Source organism: Quercus lobata, chromosome 11 (genome assembly GCF_001633185.2).
Source record: "Quercus lobata isolate SW786 chromosome 11, ValleyOak3.0 Primary Assembly, whole genome shotgun sequence".
NCBI classification, from domain to species: Eukaryota; Viridiplantae; Streptophyta; class Magnoliopsida; order Fagales; family Fagaceae; genus Quercus; species Quercus lobata.
In genome coordinates this window covers 15740006-15756018 of record NC_044914.1, presented here as the reverse complement: position 1 = coordinate 15756018, position 16013 = coordinate 15740006, and the positions used below count along the sequence as shown (strand labels likewise).

The 16013-nt window shown below is 37.7% G+C and overlaps 1 protein-coding gene across 1 annotated transcript; it reads right to left on the bottom strand.

The window, feature by feature from the left end:
• Positions 1 to 9486: 9486 nt before the first annotated feature.
• On the bottom strand, positions 9487 to 14676 carry LOC115967865. The gene is made up of 2 exons (XM_031087018.1): positions 13275 to 14676; positions 9487 to 10671 (listed from the first exon to the last, which is right to left on the bottom strand). The coding sequence occupies exons 1-2, from the start codon at positions 14106 to 14108 to the stop codon at positions 9676 to 9678; spliced, it is 1830 nt and encodes a 609-aa protein (XP_030942878.1). The 5' UTR covers positions 14109 to 14676; the 3' UTR covers positions 9487 to 9675.
• Positions 14677 to 16013: the final 1337 nt, after the last annotated feature.

Genomic DNA, 16013 nt, shown 5'->3' with positions numbered 1-16013 from the left:
GCTGGACGATGCGAAGGGTGCATAGCCAAAAGAATTACCCAATGTCTTGTGGGCTTACCGAACCACAGCAAGAACCCCAACTGGAGAGACTCCCTTCAGGCTCACCTATGGCATGGAAGCAATAATCCCAGTAGAAATAGGAGTAGCCAGCATCAGATGAGAGGTATTACACGAAGAACATAACGATGATCAACTACAGATCAACTTGGATTGTCTGGACAAAGTCAGAGACAAAGCCTCTAGCAAAAAATGTCCGAATACTACAACAAGAGGGTAAAGCTTAGATGACTTGACATAGGCGACCTTGTCTTGCGTAAAGTCACTTTAGCAACTAGAGATTCTGCCCAAGGGAAGCTTGGCCCCACATGGGAAGGACCCTACCGAGTCTTCCATTACTCCAGGCAAGGCAGCTATCACCTGGAAACCCCAGACGGAAAAAGGCTCTCGCGACCAGAGAACATTGAGCACTTGAAGAAGTACCACCACTAGACGTAACGAGTAATTGTATCCATTCCTGAAATTAATAAAAGAATTATTCAGTTAATGTCTTCATGCAAGCAAGTCTAGTCAGCTGTAAATGGCTAAGTAACAAGATTCCACCGTGACGAATGTAGGTTATTGACGAAGCCATAATAGGACAAGATCCCTTAAATAGATGTAAGTCACAATAAAATAGATAAGTAACAAGATTCCACCCTGACGGATGTAAGTTACTGACGAAACCATAAATACAAGATCCCTTAAATGGGTGTAAGCCACAATAAAACAGCTAAGTAACAAGATTCTGCCCTGACGGATGTAAGTTACTGACGAAGCCATAAATAAGACAAGATCCCTTAATGGGTGTAAGTTACAATAAAATGACTAAGTAACAAGATTCCACCTTAACGGATGTAAGTTACTGACGAAGCCACATACAACAGTAAAATCCTTACTAAGTAACAAGATTCCACCTTGACAGATGTAAGTTACTGACGAAACCACACACAACGGTAAAATCCTTACAAGGATAAAATAAAAAAAAAATAAAAAAAAAGGGACAAGAACCTTACAACAAATCAAAACAAAGCTCAAGCTGAATCTGAGCTCCCCTGAAGAGTCATAAATGTAAGGAATCAACTAAGTAGCAGATCAGTGACGAAGGAAGAGGAAAACTAAAAACTTTTGCTAAGTACAAGGCATGGATGAATATATAGAGGCATGAGCAGTCACAAATGCAAGTAAGTACACAACCATGAATTTAATTAAAAGCCCAAAAATGACGGGCAATTACCATTGTGCTCACATCTAAAGGCCCATAAACACTGGGTAATAAATATTGTTCTTAAGATAGATTAAAAGAAAATTGCTCTAAAATTAGATTTACAAAAAGCCCAAAACATGATAGGCAACCAAAAGAAAAGAAGAAATTTTCACAAGTATTAGGTTCGGGGGTTAGCAGCAACGTCATCGTTGGCAGCAGCATCATCAGCAGGAGCCTTCTCGGGGACATCTTCGTCAGGGATGGAAGACTGGGCAGCCTCGTCAATCGCCATCTCTTGATCCACCACTTCAAGATCCAAGCTTTGCAGATCAACTCCAGCGGGATGCTTGACGAGGTACCTCCTTAGAAGCTTAAATCCTTTGAAGTTCCAACAGAAGAGCACAGTGTTGTACTCATACTCATTAGTTTGCTGGAAAGCCTCGACGGACCTGGCAACAATAGTCTTAAGCTTCTCCTTAGCTGCTAGAAGCTGATCGTCCTTCTCCAGAGTTAATCGACGCTCAGCCCGGAGATCGTCAATCAAGGACTTGGTGCTTTCCTTTAAAGTGTTGGCCTCGTGCATAGAGTTGATGAGCTTCTTCTTCTGCGTGGAATTCTCCTCTTCCAAGGCTTCCATCTTGTATGTTAGTGACGCGACCTTGGCCTCCTAAGTGAGGTACTCAGAAGCAATGTGGAGACTTTCCCCCAACACCTGAAAAGAAAGCCAAAGTTGTCAGTACAAAAAGAGAGAAGGAGATACTAAGAGGCGCATGAGCAGATTACCTGGACGAGCTTGTGGACTTGTTGATTCGCAACCACATTGAATGGCACCCCAGTAAAGACCTTCAAGTCCTCAGCCGTCACAACCCCATGCACCTTGTCCACAGCCAGCCCTTCATCGTCCCAGACAGTGGACAAGTGAGAATCAACTTTTTCCTTTTCCTTGCTTAATAGGTGCAACCTTTTCGATGAAGGAGTGGGAATCTCTTCAACCAAAGTGGTTGGAGAGGCCGTCCGGACAGTCTCAACACCAGAGACAATGGGAGTAGTAGAAGCAACTAGAGTAACGGAAGGACCTTTTCCTGTTACACGTACCCTCTTTTTCTCGATCCTGGACAAAGACTTGGCCTTCTTAGACCACATCTTTGTTTACATATCTTTGTTGAACTTTGTCATCATTTCTGAAAGAAGAAAACACTTGTCAAAATATCCAAATGTTTGAAAGAAAGTCAACACTGACAATCTTAGACACTGATGAACTTGATACTTACTCTTTTTTTCTTCAATACCAAGACCTCGTAGAACGTAGGAGGATGGGTCAGGACCAAGATTATAGAAGGCAAGGGTCCACGGATCCACCAGGTCATCCTAATTTTCAATCGTCAGGGCGTACTCTATGGCCTTATTTACACGCTCCTTATGCCTGCTCTTGAGCTTGGGCCGTCTCTTTATTGCACAAAAAAAGAAGCAAGGATTCAATGACGACAGCAGCAAATATAACAAAACTGGAAACAACAGGAAGAAATATTGACGCATCTAAGGTCGGGGTTCCCCATCGACGAAACAACCTCGGGATATCACCCCAATCCCTATTGAAGGGAGTCTCAAAATCATTTCCAGACACAAAGAAAAATCTTTTTTTCCAATACCTGAAGGACGACAATAAACCCTTGACAATCCTTGTTTTCCTCTCCCAGGGCACTAACTCATAATACCTGTACTCTTTAGACCCTTTCAAATGATACATATGGATGAGCTCACCCACCTTAATCATATCCCCGATAGTGGCTAACCATATTTCCATACAGTTAACCACTATCCTCCACGAGTTAGGCATAAGCTGCCCAGGAGCAATGCAAAAATGATCCAAAAACTCCATGATGAACGGGTGGACGGGGATCCTAAGGCCACAGTTGAAAGCAGCCTCATAGAAACATACCTCACTAGGAAAGAAGTGGCAAGCCCTATCCTTGTCATTAGGCTGACGAACACGAACCCTCTCCGAAAATTGAAATCTGTCTCTAAATCTACCCACGGTGTCAGCATCTAGCTCACACGCCTCCTCGAGGGCGTAAAAAGCCCTAACCTCTAGAGGGGTAGAAACGACGGTATCTCCCTCCATCGGCTTGCCACTAGATGATAACCCAGTGTCGAGCTCGCTAGACCTAACCTCAGACATCATCCCCCGCTCTCTCACCAGACCCTCAAACCAATCAATAGATTGACGAAGCAAAGGACACAACTCAGCCAATACAAGACCTAAGCTGTTACCCTAAAAAACAAAGTCCTCGACGTTTGGGAAAACATCTAAAGACCCCCCTAAACTTGCAAAAAGGAAAGAAACTGAGGGGCAAGCTATCCTAACCTTAAAACTACCAACCATGGACACCCAGAAAAAAACGCGGTAGAATAAGGTAAATACTAAAACCCCAAAAGATAGAAAACAAAGACAAACATAGTGATAGAAAGAAAAAGGAAAAATCAAAAACTTACAACAGATTACAAACGAAAAGAAAAAGGAAATAGAGGGAAAGGAAAAAGAGAAACATACCTCGAAAAGGTGTAGCACAAATTGGAAAATGGGAATCGCCGGAACAAAGTTGGAACAGTCTCAAGAACAAGCGGAGAAGAAGAAGCTCAGAGCAATGAGTAAGGAAGTTGGGAAAAGTGAAGGGGGAAACAAAAGGAAAAGGGAGTTTAAAAACTAAAGCCCAAAAAATAGAAAAGCAGGGGGAAACCCAAGGGTCATGCAAAAAAAAAAAAAAAACCCAATAATTAGCACATGCCACGTGGCCATAACGCGTGTGGCACCGCCACTACGCATTTAATATAGCGCAAAATCCCAAGAGTCACTTACAATCCAAGGACCTTTTATCTTCTATGGTTGTCATGACATGTCACAACGATCACAGAATCTGGGGGCAGCTGATGCGACTGACGAAATTGGATACAGATGAGATCAGCAAGACTGACGAGGCCATTCCCCAGAGAAGAGACTAACCCTTACTTATGTCACTAACGGAGACAGCCAAATCATTCAATGCCACCAATAATGCCTCGGACGGTTACAGAACCAATTGTATAGACCGTTGAAAGCACATTAAAGCCCCATTACTAGGTAGGAAGTGTCACCAAAGGAAGGCATTAACATCAAAATATCAATCACAACGGCTAGAATCCAAGACAACTTATATAAAGCCCCCACACTGCCAACACAAGGTACGAACATCACAAACACTCTAAAAGGATATTGATTGCCATTTTGCTATTTTGTTTCATTCTACAAAACACTCTCTCGTTTTGATTTTGGCATCGAAGACGTTGTGACAGGCACCACATTGGTGACCACATCGAAAGGAGTGGTCTTTTCATTTGCGTAGGTGCCCAGACGAGACCCCGGATCCATCTGGAAGCATTCATCTCAACTGACAAAGTCACGCTTCATCAGAAGGATTTTTTATTAAAATAAAAAAGGATAATGTCTTAAACCTTGTATGGTTTAAGAAACATAATTATAATTTGACGATTTGTACTTTGATACATTTACAATTCCTTTCTACGCTTTCCACGTATTTGTGGGATGGAGATGTTTGAGTAATTAGGCACTTGGGTTGGTGGAGAATTTGAATATGGATGGTTGAGTTGTTATGGAGGACTTGCCATGGTGGATGGAAACAAAGGCAAGATGTAGGTTTGGAATGTGGTCGAACAACCTCATAAGGATTTTAAGGGTAAGGAAATTTGGAGACTCTGGCAGTGAGACAGAGGCTTGGACACTGACGAAGAGACCTAGAAGGACAAGGATAGATTGGCATGTAGGACTAACTTGCCACTGATCTACTTTTTGTTTTGTTTTGTTTTTGTTTTTGTTTTTAAATGAGATTTTTAAGGAAATCTTCATGATTTCTTTATCTAAAAATTTTTTTTTCTTTAATTGCTGATGTGGCACTATGCCACATCAATTAAAAAGATATCATGTTACTATTCCATTAGCCACATAAATAATAATACTAATGGCAAACTTGGTAGTTAATAAAAGAAGTAACAATGCTCATTATTGAAACTTATGGGATCAATAACACTCAAAATTTAAGAGACAAATTGCGCTTATAAGGTAAATTTCAAGGACCAGTATGGTAGTTTTGCCAATTTGTTTCTCACTCTCTTTCAATCTTTCTCTCTGTCCTGTCATTATCTCTCTCATCTCTCACACTCCAATTCAAATCGACAATCAAGTTCAAATCGACGGTAGCTTTAGATTACGGTGGCTTTAGTGGTGACTGTGGTGGAGCACAAGGTGGCTATGTTGGGTTGGGTATGGGTTTTGAGGAGGAGCATGACATTGGGTTGGGTTTGGTTTTTGAGGTCATGTACGAGGTGGCTGCATTAGGTTGGGTCTAGGTTTTGAGGAAGAGCAAAAGGTGGTTGCATTGGGTTGGGTTTGGGTTTTGAGGAGGAGCATGGCTGCATTGGGTTGGGCTTGGGTTTTAAGGAGGAACACACCGTTTTGCGGTTTGGGTCTTGGTTATGGTTGATTTGATCTCTCTTTCCTCTTCAATTAATCTTTATGCTTCAACAGTGTCATTTATGTTTTCTTCTTCTTTTTCACTTCCATTTCTTTCTTTTGGCTTTTCATTTTTTTTTTTCAATTTTACTAGCAAATGGGTTGCATCTTGTGCAAAATTATTTTTGTTTTTGTTTCAATTCTTTCTCCGTTACTAAATATTTAAATGTTTAAATGGGCGCCTAACTTTTCTTCCTTTTTAGTAGCTATGTTGGTAGGGAACATATAATTGAAATCAGTAGCTGTGTTTGGAATTATAGCTTGTCATCATCATCTAGGTATCAAAATCAGCCATAGGCAATGAATATGATAAGATCTCTTATTCATTTTAAGCTTTTTCTATCTTTGTGTATCTGTGAAGAAGAAGATGAGTTTTCTCTTTCTTGTCTTCAGTTCTTGGTGAGGAGCTTTGTTACTGTTCTTTTGTTTTTGTGGAGATTTTTCCTGAGGGTATGTTCTTCGTGTTCAAGATCTATGTGAATGAAGAGAGACCAAATAGTTTTTGATCCTGTTTCTAATTTTTTATTTTTTTTGGTGGGTGGGGGGGAGAAGAGACATAAAAAGGGAGCAAAAATACACATTTTGCCACTATTTTTAACAGAGGTGGGTTACAGCAAACAAATGCAACTTATTTTAGGTGGCTAAAGTGATACTTTCAAACCACGGATAGATAAAATGATTTCAGGTTAAACCATGGGTGGGTTTACTGTAATTATCTCATATTTTTATTACAAACTATTGTAGCCAAGTGTGATGCAGTATTGTCTTTTACATCATTTTGTAATGAAATTTCCTACATTATTATTTTTATTATTAGTAATAACTAGTATGTAATCTTCTACATATGCACAGGTATAATTAAAAATAATCAAAATTATACATTTCAAATTATAATTTTTTTTAGAAGAGGTTGAAATTAAACATTATATTAATTTACACCTTTTTTAAATTATAAAAATTTAAAATATGTAATAATTTCTCGTTATGTATGTGTGTGTGTGTGTGTGTGTGTGTGTATTGAATTAAATTGGATTTAAACTCTCTTTAGTTTTTGTACCCAATAATTTACTTGCCAAAAAAATAGATAGACATGTGGCACAAAATTAGACTCTTATTGAAATTTAATTTAAAATCTAATTAGACTCGGACTTTTCAATTTTTACACTTAATAATTCACTTGGAACAAAATTTTAAAATTAAATGGGACACATGGCGTACAATTGGATTTGAATTGAAATTCTAATTTGATTTTCTCTTAGTTTTGATTTTTAATATATACTAGCTTGTAACCCCATGCATATGCATGAATATACTTAAAAGATATACATTAAGATGCATAATATAATTCCTATATATAATTTAAATACTATTGATATATAGTCATTTTTATATTTTGTTAACTCTTTAAAAAAATCTTGTAAGAATATTATTAGGTAGAAAATGTAAATTGTTCATATTTTTTAAAATATTTTTTATTAATTCTTAATTTTTGATATTGTGAAGCACTTTTTATTTTTATTTTTATTTTTTACGGTTCATTAATTCTAGACTATTTGGTTTTTGTACTCAATCACTTACTTGGATGAATATTTATGATGTAACCCCACATTTGACTCAAAAATTAAGAAATAAAACTCTCTAAAAATAAATAATTAAGGACATGATACAAAATTGGTTTTTAATTATAAAATCTAATTGGATTTCCTCTAAGTTTTACCGATATATATATTTCCATCTTCTTTATCCATTCCTCAGCCTTAAATGGGTTAATTGTTCATCTTAACCCAGGTGGGCTAAGTTGACGGAATTTCTTGAACAAAACCTAGATTTGATCTCTAGGAGTAAGAGAAGCAGCAGGGCTAGCTCTACCCTGAGTTTGTCCTGGTTCAATAGCCTGTACCTGTTGCTCAAACACACACACACTTGATGTTTTTCTTCCATTTCTGTCAGAATAGCAAGCATTGGATGAAACTTTTTAAAACTGTCATCCTGAATCCGTACATCATGCTCTCCACCCCTCACTTGGTTAGGATTTCTTATCATGATCTCCTGAATCACCAAATAACTACTTATCTCCAAGAATATTAGATCATTAAGGTAACACAATGAAAATGGAGCTTAGCTTTTCAACTTGAAGTTACTTTCTTTCATCAAATTGTAACTGGATTTTGTGTAGTTGATGATATTCAAACACTTTTCAAGTTTAACATTTTTCTTTGAATTAAATTGTGAGCAGGTTTTGTGTTGCTAATGATATCGAAACAATTTCCAAATTAAGTCACAATTTAAGTGCATATAAGAATATATGTAATAGGGTGTGTGTACTAGTATTTTACCAATTGATTAGCGGTCACGGAACATTGGTGCACGTCATCCTCAATATAAGAATGATTTGGTCCATATTTATTTAAATCAAATGTTGTCTGGAAATGATTGAAAGTCCAAAATAGTCTCTTTATCGTAAGAATTGCTAGGTCCATATATATTCATGAAATTGAACTGGATTGATTCATTAGTAGGAGAAAAGATGAGGATTACATTTTTTCGGAGACGAGAGCCCAACTTTTTTTTTTCTTTGTCTTGATACCCTGCCGGGTGACTTGGTCTTGAAAAAAGTGAAAATGACCAAGCAATTGTCTCAGTGTTTGTTGCATTCTTGTAACTCAAATCTGAATCAGAACTCGATATTCACTGAAGGGAAATAAGACTGAGTAGGAGTTTTAGAAAAGTTAGGATTGCTACATCACTAAGAAAACTATCGGAATTAGACTTTCTTCCAGGAAAGAATGACTCTATAAGGCATGAAAATGTGGAACACTTAAGCTTATGACCAAATTGTTTGGCTGAGACTTGGTTTTAGTGAGAAAGCTCCTGAAGAAGCTGGCAAAGGTGGAGTTCTTTTCTCATTTTCCGAACTGTTTGTTTCGGACTTTGTTGGAGACTTGGAAGGAAGAGTGATGGAATAAAAGAAGAGAAACATCTTGATCGCTCAACTCGTCCACTGAACCAAGCGTTTTCCATAGCTGGTGAGATGCTGCACGATTTCCTCGATGCCCAGGATGAAGCCTCTACGACACCTCAAGTTTCAGTTCAGCCTCACTGGATTGCCCCGACACAGACTCGGTATAAGGCCAACTTTGATGGTGCTCTGTTTTCCTCCTGTGACGCTGCCGGCTTGGGTGTGATCATACGCGACAATGTAGGTGCAGTCATTGGTGCACTTTCTATGCGTATCCCGCTTCCTCAGTCAGTGGCAACAGTGAAGGCACTAGCTTGTAGACGTGCAGTCCAGTTCGCAGTCGAGATCGGCCTCCTTGAAGTGATATTTGAAGGAGATGCAGCAGTGGTCATCCAAGCAATTAAGAATAGAGAAGCAGACCAGTCAGCGCATGGTCACATAGTTGGTGACATCCAAGACCAAATTTCCCTTTAAGCATTTTCTGAATTTTGTTTTGTTCCTCGTTCATGTAATAGAGTAGCTGATGCCTTGGCAAAACGGGATAGAATAGGTCTTGAATTTCAAGTATGGTTGGAAGACTGCCCAGAGGACATAGACCATTTGGCTATGGCTGAAGTTTCCTGATTTTTTGGTTTCAATAAAGCCCAGCCCGGTTTTCGGGTCTGGTTTCTCAAAAAAAAAATAAAAATAAAAATAGAAGCTGAAATACCGGACCAAGAATTGGCTACTGGGAATAATGAGTGCACAAGTGGAGCTGAATGTGGAATTCTTTCTTCACTATGTTAAAGCATAAACAGAATTTCCACATAAATTTGGTAGAATAAACTTTATTAGCAAAGTTTGAACTTCTAATACATTGAGACTCCTAGAATGCCAGCTGAAGGAACTATAAAAACAATATCTTACGCTCTATTTCTTGGTCCTTTTACCTTTAAGCCTATCCCTGGAAGATTTGGTGCGAGCAAAATGGTTAGTTTGACCACACTGAAAACAAGCTCTTGTAATCAAGGGACATTTATGTGCTGGGTGGCTCCTCTTACAGAAGTGACAAGTGTCTCTAACCCCCTCAGTAGATCCATCACTACTATGTTGTCTCCCATTTTGGCCTCCTCTTTGCGCAAATCTCATCCTTTTCGACTCATGAACCTTATGAGTTTGATCATAATTTTTCTCTACCACCTTAGCTTGTTCAATTAGCATATTGAAATCCCTTAGCATTGAGGGAATAATTTGTGACCTAATGTCTTTCCTCAACCCCTCAAAAAACCTACGACATTTACTAGCCTCATCTTCTGCAACATGAGGGGCGTAATGTACTAGCTCTAAGAATTTCATCTCATATTCTGTAACTGTCTTGCTCCCTTGTATGAGTTTAAGAAATTTTGACTCTAATTGATCTCGAATACTATCAGGAAAGTAATGCTCATAAAATGCCTTTGAGAATGCCTCCCATGTTACTTGTGTCCCAGCCTCATGCAACAATCTTTGCTCATATGCCCACCAACGGTTAGCCTCTTCTCCCTCTAACATGAATGTAGCAAAAGTCACACGTTGATCACCTATGCACCCAATGGTAATGAAAATATTTTCCATCTTCTTTATCCATTCCTCAGCCTTGAATGGGTTAGTCGTTCGCCTAAACACAGGTGGAATAAGCTCACGGAATTGCTTTAACAAAACTGGGATTTGATCTTTAGGAATAAGAGGAAGGGCGGGGGAGGCTCCACTCTGATTTTGTCGTTGCTCAGTGTTCTGTACCTGTTGCTCAGACAGACAAGCTTGATGCTTCTCTGTCATTGTTTTCAGAGTAGCAAACATTTGACGAATCTCTTCAAAACTATCATCTTGAATAGGTACATCATGCAATCCAGCCCTCAGTTGTCTAGGTCTTCCCATCATGATCTCCTAAATCACCAAATAACTACTTAGAATCTCAAAGAATATTAGAACATTAAGGTAGCACAATGAAAATACAATGCCAAGAAAATATAAATCCAACATATATAAGGGTGAACTATAAATTTATATCCACAAACCGAGAAGCTGTGAGGGTTTGATTTGCAAAAATTTCAATAACTAAACCAAAATATAAATATCCAAAATAGGTACATTTAATCAATAAATTGAAATGTGTAATAATTCAACAACCTCCATGTAGTACACGGGCCAAATGCATCGTTGTCCCAAATCTAGAGATTTTTTTTATAGGAAAAATTCATTACCCTCTCCAAGTCTCTAAAGCAAAAAATTTCTTTTCCTTTTAGCTGCTTGCTTAAAAATCATCTGTGTGTCTGCTATTTGATCATGGCATGTCTTTTAGAGAGGAGACAAGGTGAGACCAATTGAGCTTCTTGTTAGAAGATGTTAAGATAGATCTAGTGAGACAAATCAGAATTGAGAGAAGTTGCTGGATAAAACAATTATGGTCAAAATTTAACCCAAATCCCAAATCTGATTATCCAAATTCCAGTCTGGCATCAAGTTCATTGAAGTCAACCTTGGATCATACTTTGGAAGAAAAAGAATAGTACATATGAATTCATGGATCTTGATTTGTACTGGGCTGCAACAAAAGATGATTGATGGTTTCATTGATGCCCTTGAACGAATTTCAAATATTGCTACTAGTGCTTGTGGGGTTATGACTGTATGTGAGAAGTGAATAAAGTGTACAGAGTTGTCATGACATTCAATCATCAGAATTTCTAAGGTGTGATTTGTCACTTATGTTTAATGGATTTAGCCAAATGTAAAGCTTAATTGATCCAACAGTCCTTTAAACTAAAGTGGGTCAAATCATATCTCAAATCAGAAGTATAAATTTGAGAGTTTGGTTACAAGTGCAGAAGATGAATGGCATAAAACCAAAACGTCAGTTTGATTAAAGATCAAAACTGATAGCAAATAGTGGCATGTCTGATTATTCTTCCTAGAATGATAAGTTAACATAAAATGGCATAATAACACTCCCCTTTCAGTATGGAATTTGGGACAGTCAGCTGATTTGACACGTTCCCAGATATATGCAAATACCCGCTTGTTCAATAACAAAGATAGATGATTTATCTTTCCCTTCTCATTTTACAGGCCAGTTGGGATCGAATCCACATCAAGGGGAGTAGATCCTCTTGGAAATGGTAGACCAAAAGGTGCCTATGGTCATCCACGACAATTTGTCTGTGTCTTCTCTATTCACACCACTAATGTGATTGGAGAGAGCATTACTTAGAGCATTCGCACTGGCACTTGGATATGCCAAATGTAAGCTCTAATTTCCAATTCATCCCAAAAGTAGCCCACAGCCGGACTGGTAAACATGGGATATGCCAAAGTTTTTTGGCATAGTGCTACAGTTCCATCGCAAATATAAGATGGCACTGTAGCAACTTTGCTATATCACAAATTATTATTTTAATGGTACTGTAGCTACTTTTTAAAAATATATGATGGTAGTGTAGCAATATTGGGTCCGTTTGGATATAGTTTATTTTGCTGAAACTGAAAACTGAAAACACTATAACAAAATAATTTTTAAAAATGTGAATAGTATTGTGGGACCCATTTTTAATGAAAAAGTTGCTAAAAAGTGGAATTTGTGGGTCCGTGAACAGTGCACGAGTGCACTGTTCATCGTGGAAAAGTTAACAAATGTGGGCTAAAAAAAAAAAAAAGAGGAAAACGCCCTAAATGAAAACGCAGACGCACAGACGTTGAAACCAAACGGGTACATTATATTATTTTAATGTGTAAATATATTATTTTAATGAGTAGAATATGAAAATAAAAGTTGGGATGTTGGGTATATTGTAAAATGGTATGGGATAATTGATAAAATAACTTTTTGAAATAATAAAATAGATTAGTCTGAAAATACCGGATGTGAATGCTCTTATAGAGTATTGAATAATTTTAGTCATAATCTGAAAAGTTACTGCGATAAGCACAACTCTTGTAATCTCACCTGATAGGGATAGAGTCTTAGACAGGTAATGTGAATGTTGTGAGAGTTGGAAGTTTAGAGTTCTATGTTCTCTTGCATAAAAGACAGCAACCTGATTCTTCTTTTGTGAGTGCGTGCTAAATCTTTCTTTACTTTTATGTCTATAATTAATAAAGTCTACACTCTTTTCTTGCGAGTGTTTACTAGTAGTTTTTCCATGGTACCCCTTTCAAGGCTTTGTTAAGTGAACAGAGCATCAGAGCTTACAGGAAAGACCAAAAAGGGAGGGGGAAGAGTGTAATCCCAACTCACTAGGCTAAGTCTATTAACAACAAACATGTATAAAAGTCGTTATCATAAAGAAACCCTTTTATGGTCTTAATACATATCTGATAATTCATTAATACATATTACCAAAGTCCATATTGTGAAATTCAAATTGTAAATCATCTAGTCACCAAAAAGAAAATTCTGTCGTCAAGCAAACCAATTTGAAACTCATCCCCCATAATTAGTACTAATCTCTTCACACCCACTATGCACATGTTCATTAAAGCAGAAAACTAACCTTGTTGATTAAATCCGTGCTCTGGAAAATCAGCTCTGTAGAGCCAAATTCCACAATGCCGTTTGCTGAGGGTATCCATACCATTGTTTGTAACCCGGAGACCTGCCCCATTCGTGCCCGGTTGCACGAGGAGCTCCCTAGACGCTCCAACCCGGCCACCCAGACCAATCTTGAAGTGACAAAAGCTTGGCCTGGGTGGCCACTGCCGTTCAAGAAGCACTGCATCTTCGACTTCAAAAAGAACCACTCAGTATTGCTGACATCTTTGTCATCAACATTAGATCTTGTGATCACTGAATTGAGCTCATTTTCTCCTTTGTAGTACCCATCAGCCCACCGCAACATTGAAGAGCCAGAATGGTCGTAAGATAAACCCCACATAATGGCATAGGTCCAGCTCTGGCGAGCCTCCTCTATAAGCTTTTTGAGTCCAGTTTGAAAATGATAACTATCTTCAGCTTGAATTGACAAAGGAGATCGAGCATTACCACGTTTAAAATTATGTTTGACTTCATTGAAATGAAGGTCTTGCAGTTCAGGCAATTGGGTTGAAGTAGACTGGTGTGTTGATTCATTGGTAGAAGAGTCTGACTGCTTTGAATGAGAACCAGAGGAACTGTTTGTTGAATCGGTTGGTGGGAAGATTAAAGGTATGGAATGAAAGCATTGTGGGAGTCTTTCATTGGATTCTGAACTCTCAGTAGACTTGTATGGTTGGAAGATTGATGATATAGAATGAGAGGACTGTGGAAGAGTCTCACTAGATGCTGATCCACCAGACCCAGAATTGTCTGGTGGGAAGATTAATGGAATGGAATGAGCAGAATGTGACATTCTTATTTGATCTTCACAAATTGGGCTATCTATGGGGTTGAGAAACTTAAAGATACAAACAACCAAACACTTTCTTTCAAATGATTAGCTCACGAATATGCTTCCAACATACAAGGTTTTTCAGACCAATTTTTGGATATAACAATGGTAGAAAAGATTGATGGAACTCAAGTAAGTGCCCGTTTGTTTCAGCTTTTAGGAGCTGAAACGCACGTTTTGAAGAAAGCTGGAGTCCAAAATGCGTTTGGTTCAGCTAAAAACGCAACTTTTTGGAAAAAGCTGCGTTTTGTGTCAAGACTGAAAACGCGCAAAACAATATGGAGCTCGAGAGGTCCATAAAACAAAAAGTTCATGCGCGTTTTGAACTATCCGTTGGGCTCTTCCTTCAATTACCAAATTACCCTTTTCTCTTCTCCCTCATATTTTTGCTCCTCTGTTACAGACCAACACCGGTCAAGAAAGTATCAACCAAATACAAACACAGCACCACCCAACAATCACTGGTCTACCACCACAACCCATTTCAACATTTGATAATCCAAACACAAAATCAATAAAATCAAACCGATTTTACACAATTTTACAAAGGAACCCAATAATGAAATCAGAACAAAAAAAAAAAAAAAACCGAGCTGACCCATTTCCTCCGCATGTCATTGGCAGAGGGGAAGAGATCAAGCAACAGTGGAGAGGAAGACAGGCAGCGGTGAAGGCAGAGATCAAGCACCGATCTGACCCATTCCTCCCTTTTGGATTTCCCCTCTATCTTCGTTTGATAAGAATCAAATGGTGTGGTATGTGTGACCTTTAAGTTTGTGTGTTTTGATGGGATAGAGGGAAAGAATCTTGCAGACGAAGAGCTTAGGAAAAAAAAGAGGAAGAAGGAGAGCTCTGTGGGACGTTCTGGAGCTTGGAGAAGTGATATGGAAAAAGTAAGGAAAGAAGGGAAAAATGGAAAAGAGTGGGTACGTGTGTGGACTGGAAAAAAAGAGGAAAAAGAAAAAAGAAAAAAAAGAAGGAAATGCGGTAAGTGAGTGGAGGAGAAAAAAAAGGAAAAATAAGGTAATGTTATCATAATATTTTCACAATAAATGTTAAGTAGTAGGTTCTTATTAGTTAATACTTATGAGAAAAAAATAATTTTTTTAGAAAGAAAAAAAATAATTTTAATAGTACATTCAAATTAAAATTAGTATCAATTTTTATCACAATATTTTCACAATACTTTTACAATAAATCTTAAGTGATAGGTTATTATTAGCTAATATTGGTGAGAAACAAATATTTTTTTTAGAAAGAGAAAAAAATAATTTTAATAGTACGTTCAAATTAAAATCAGTATCAATTTTTATCACAATATTTTCATAATACTTTCATAATAAATCTTAAGTGGTAAGTTATTATTTAGTTAATATTGGTGAGAAAAAAATAATTTGTTTAGAAAGAGAAAAAAAAATAATTGTAATAGTACGTATAAATTATCAAAATACTCTCACAATAAATTTTAAGTGGTAGGTTACTATTAGCTAATATTGGTAAGAAAAAAATAATTTCACAATATTGATTTAAGTATGAAATAAACTCCCTTGTATATACATTGCCCTTTTTGGTAATTTATCCCTCAAACTGCCACTTTTATAAGTGCTAGCCAAACACTTAACTTTTTCAAAAAGCACTTTTTAACAGCTTTTACCAAACACTCAACTTTTTGAATATGCACTTTTTCATTATGCACTTTTACAAAAAGCTGAACTAAACTCACCCTAAGAGGGACTAGTGTTAAGAGTTTTGAGTCACATGCGGATGGAATTTAGCCTAACAGTCAATTGGTCACATCTCTTCACGCGGGGAAATCAATAGGTCCATCTTTCTTGGGGCCACTCAGTGGGGTCCACACCACTAAAA

What these genes read in the sequence shown, in the direction of transcription:
- LOC115967865 (XM_031087018.1), bottom strand. Translation starts at nt 14,108, where the DNA reads ATGTCACATTCTGCTCATTCCATTCCATTAATCTTCCCACCAGACAAT. An exon ending in GCACGGATTTAATCAACAAG is followed by an intron (nt 10,672 to 13,274) that starts GTTAGTTTTCTG and finishes TTGGTGATTTAG; the next exon opens with GAGATCATGATGGGAAGACC.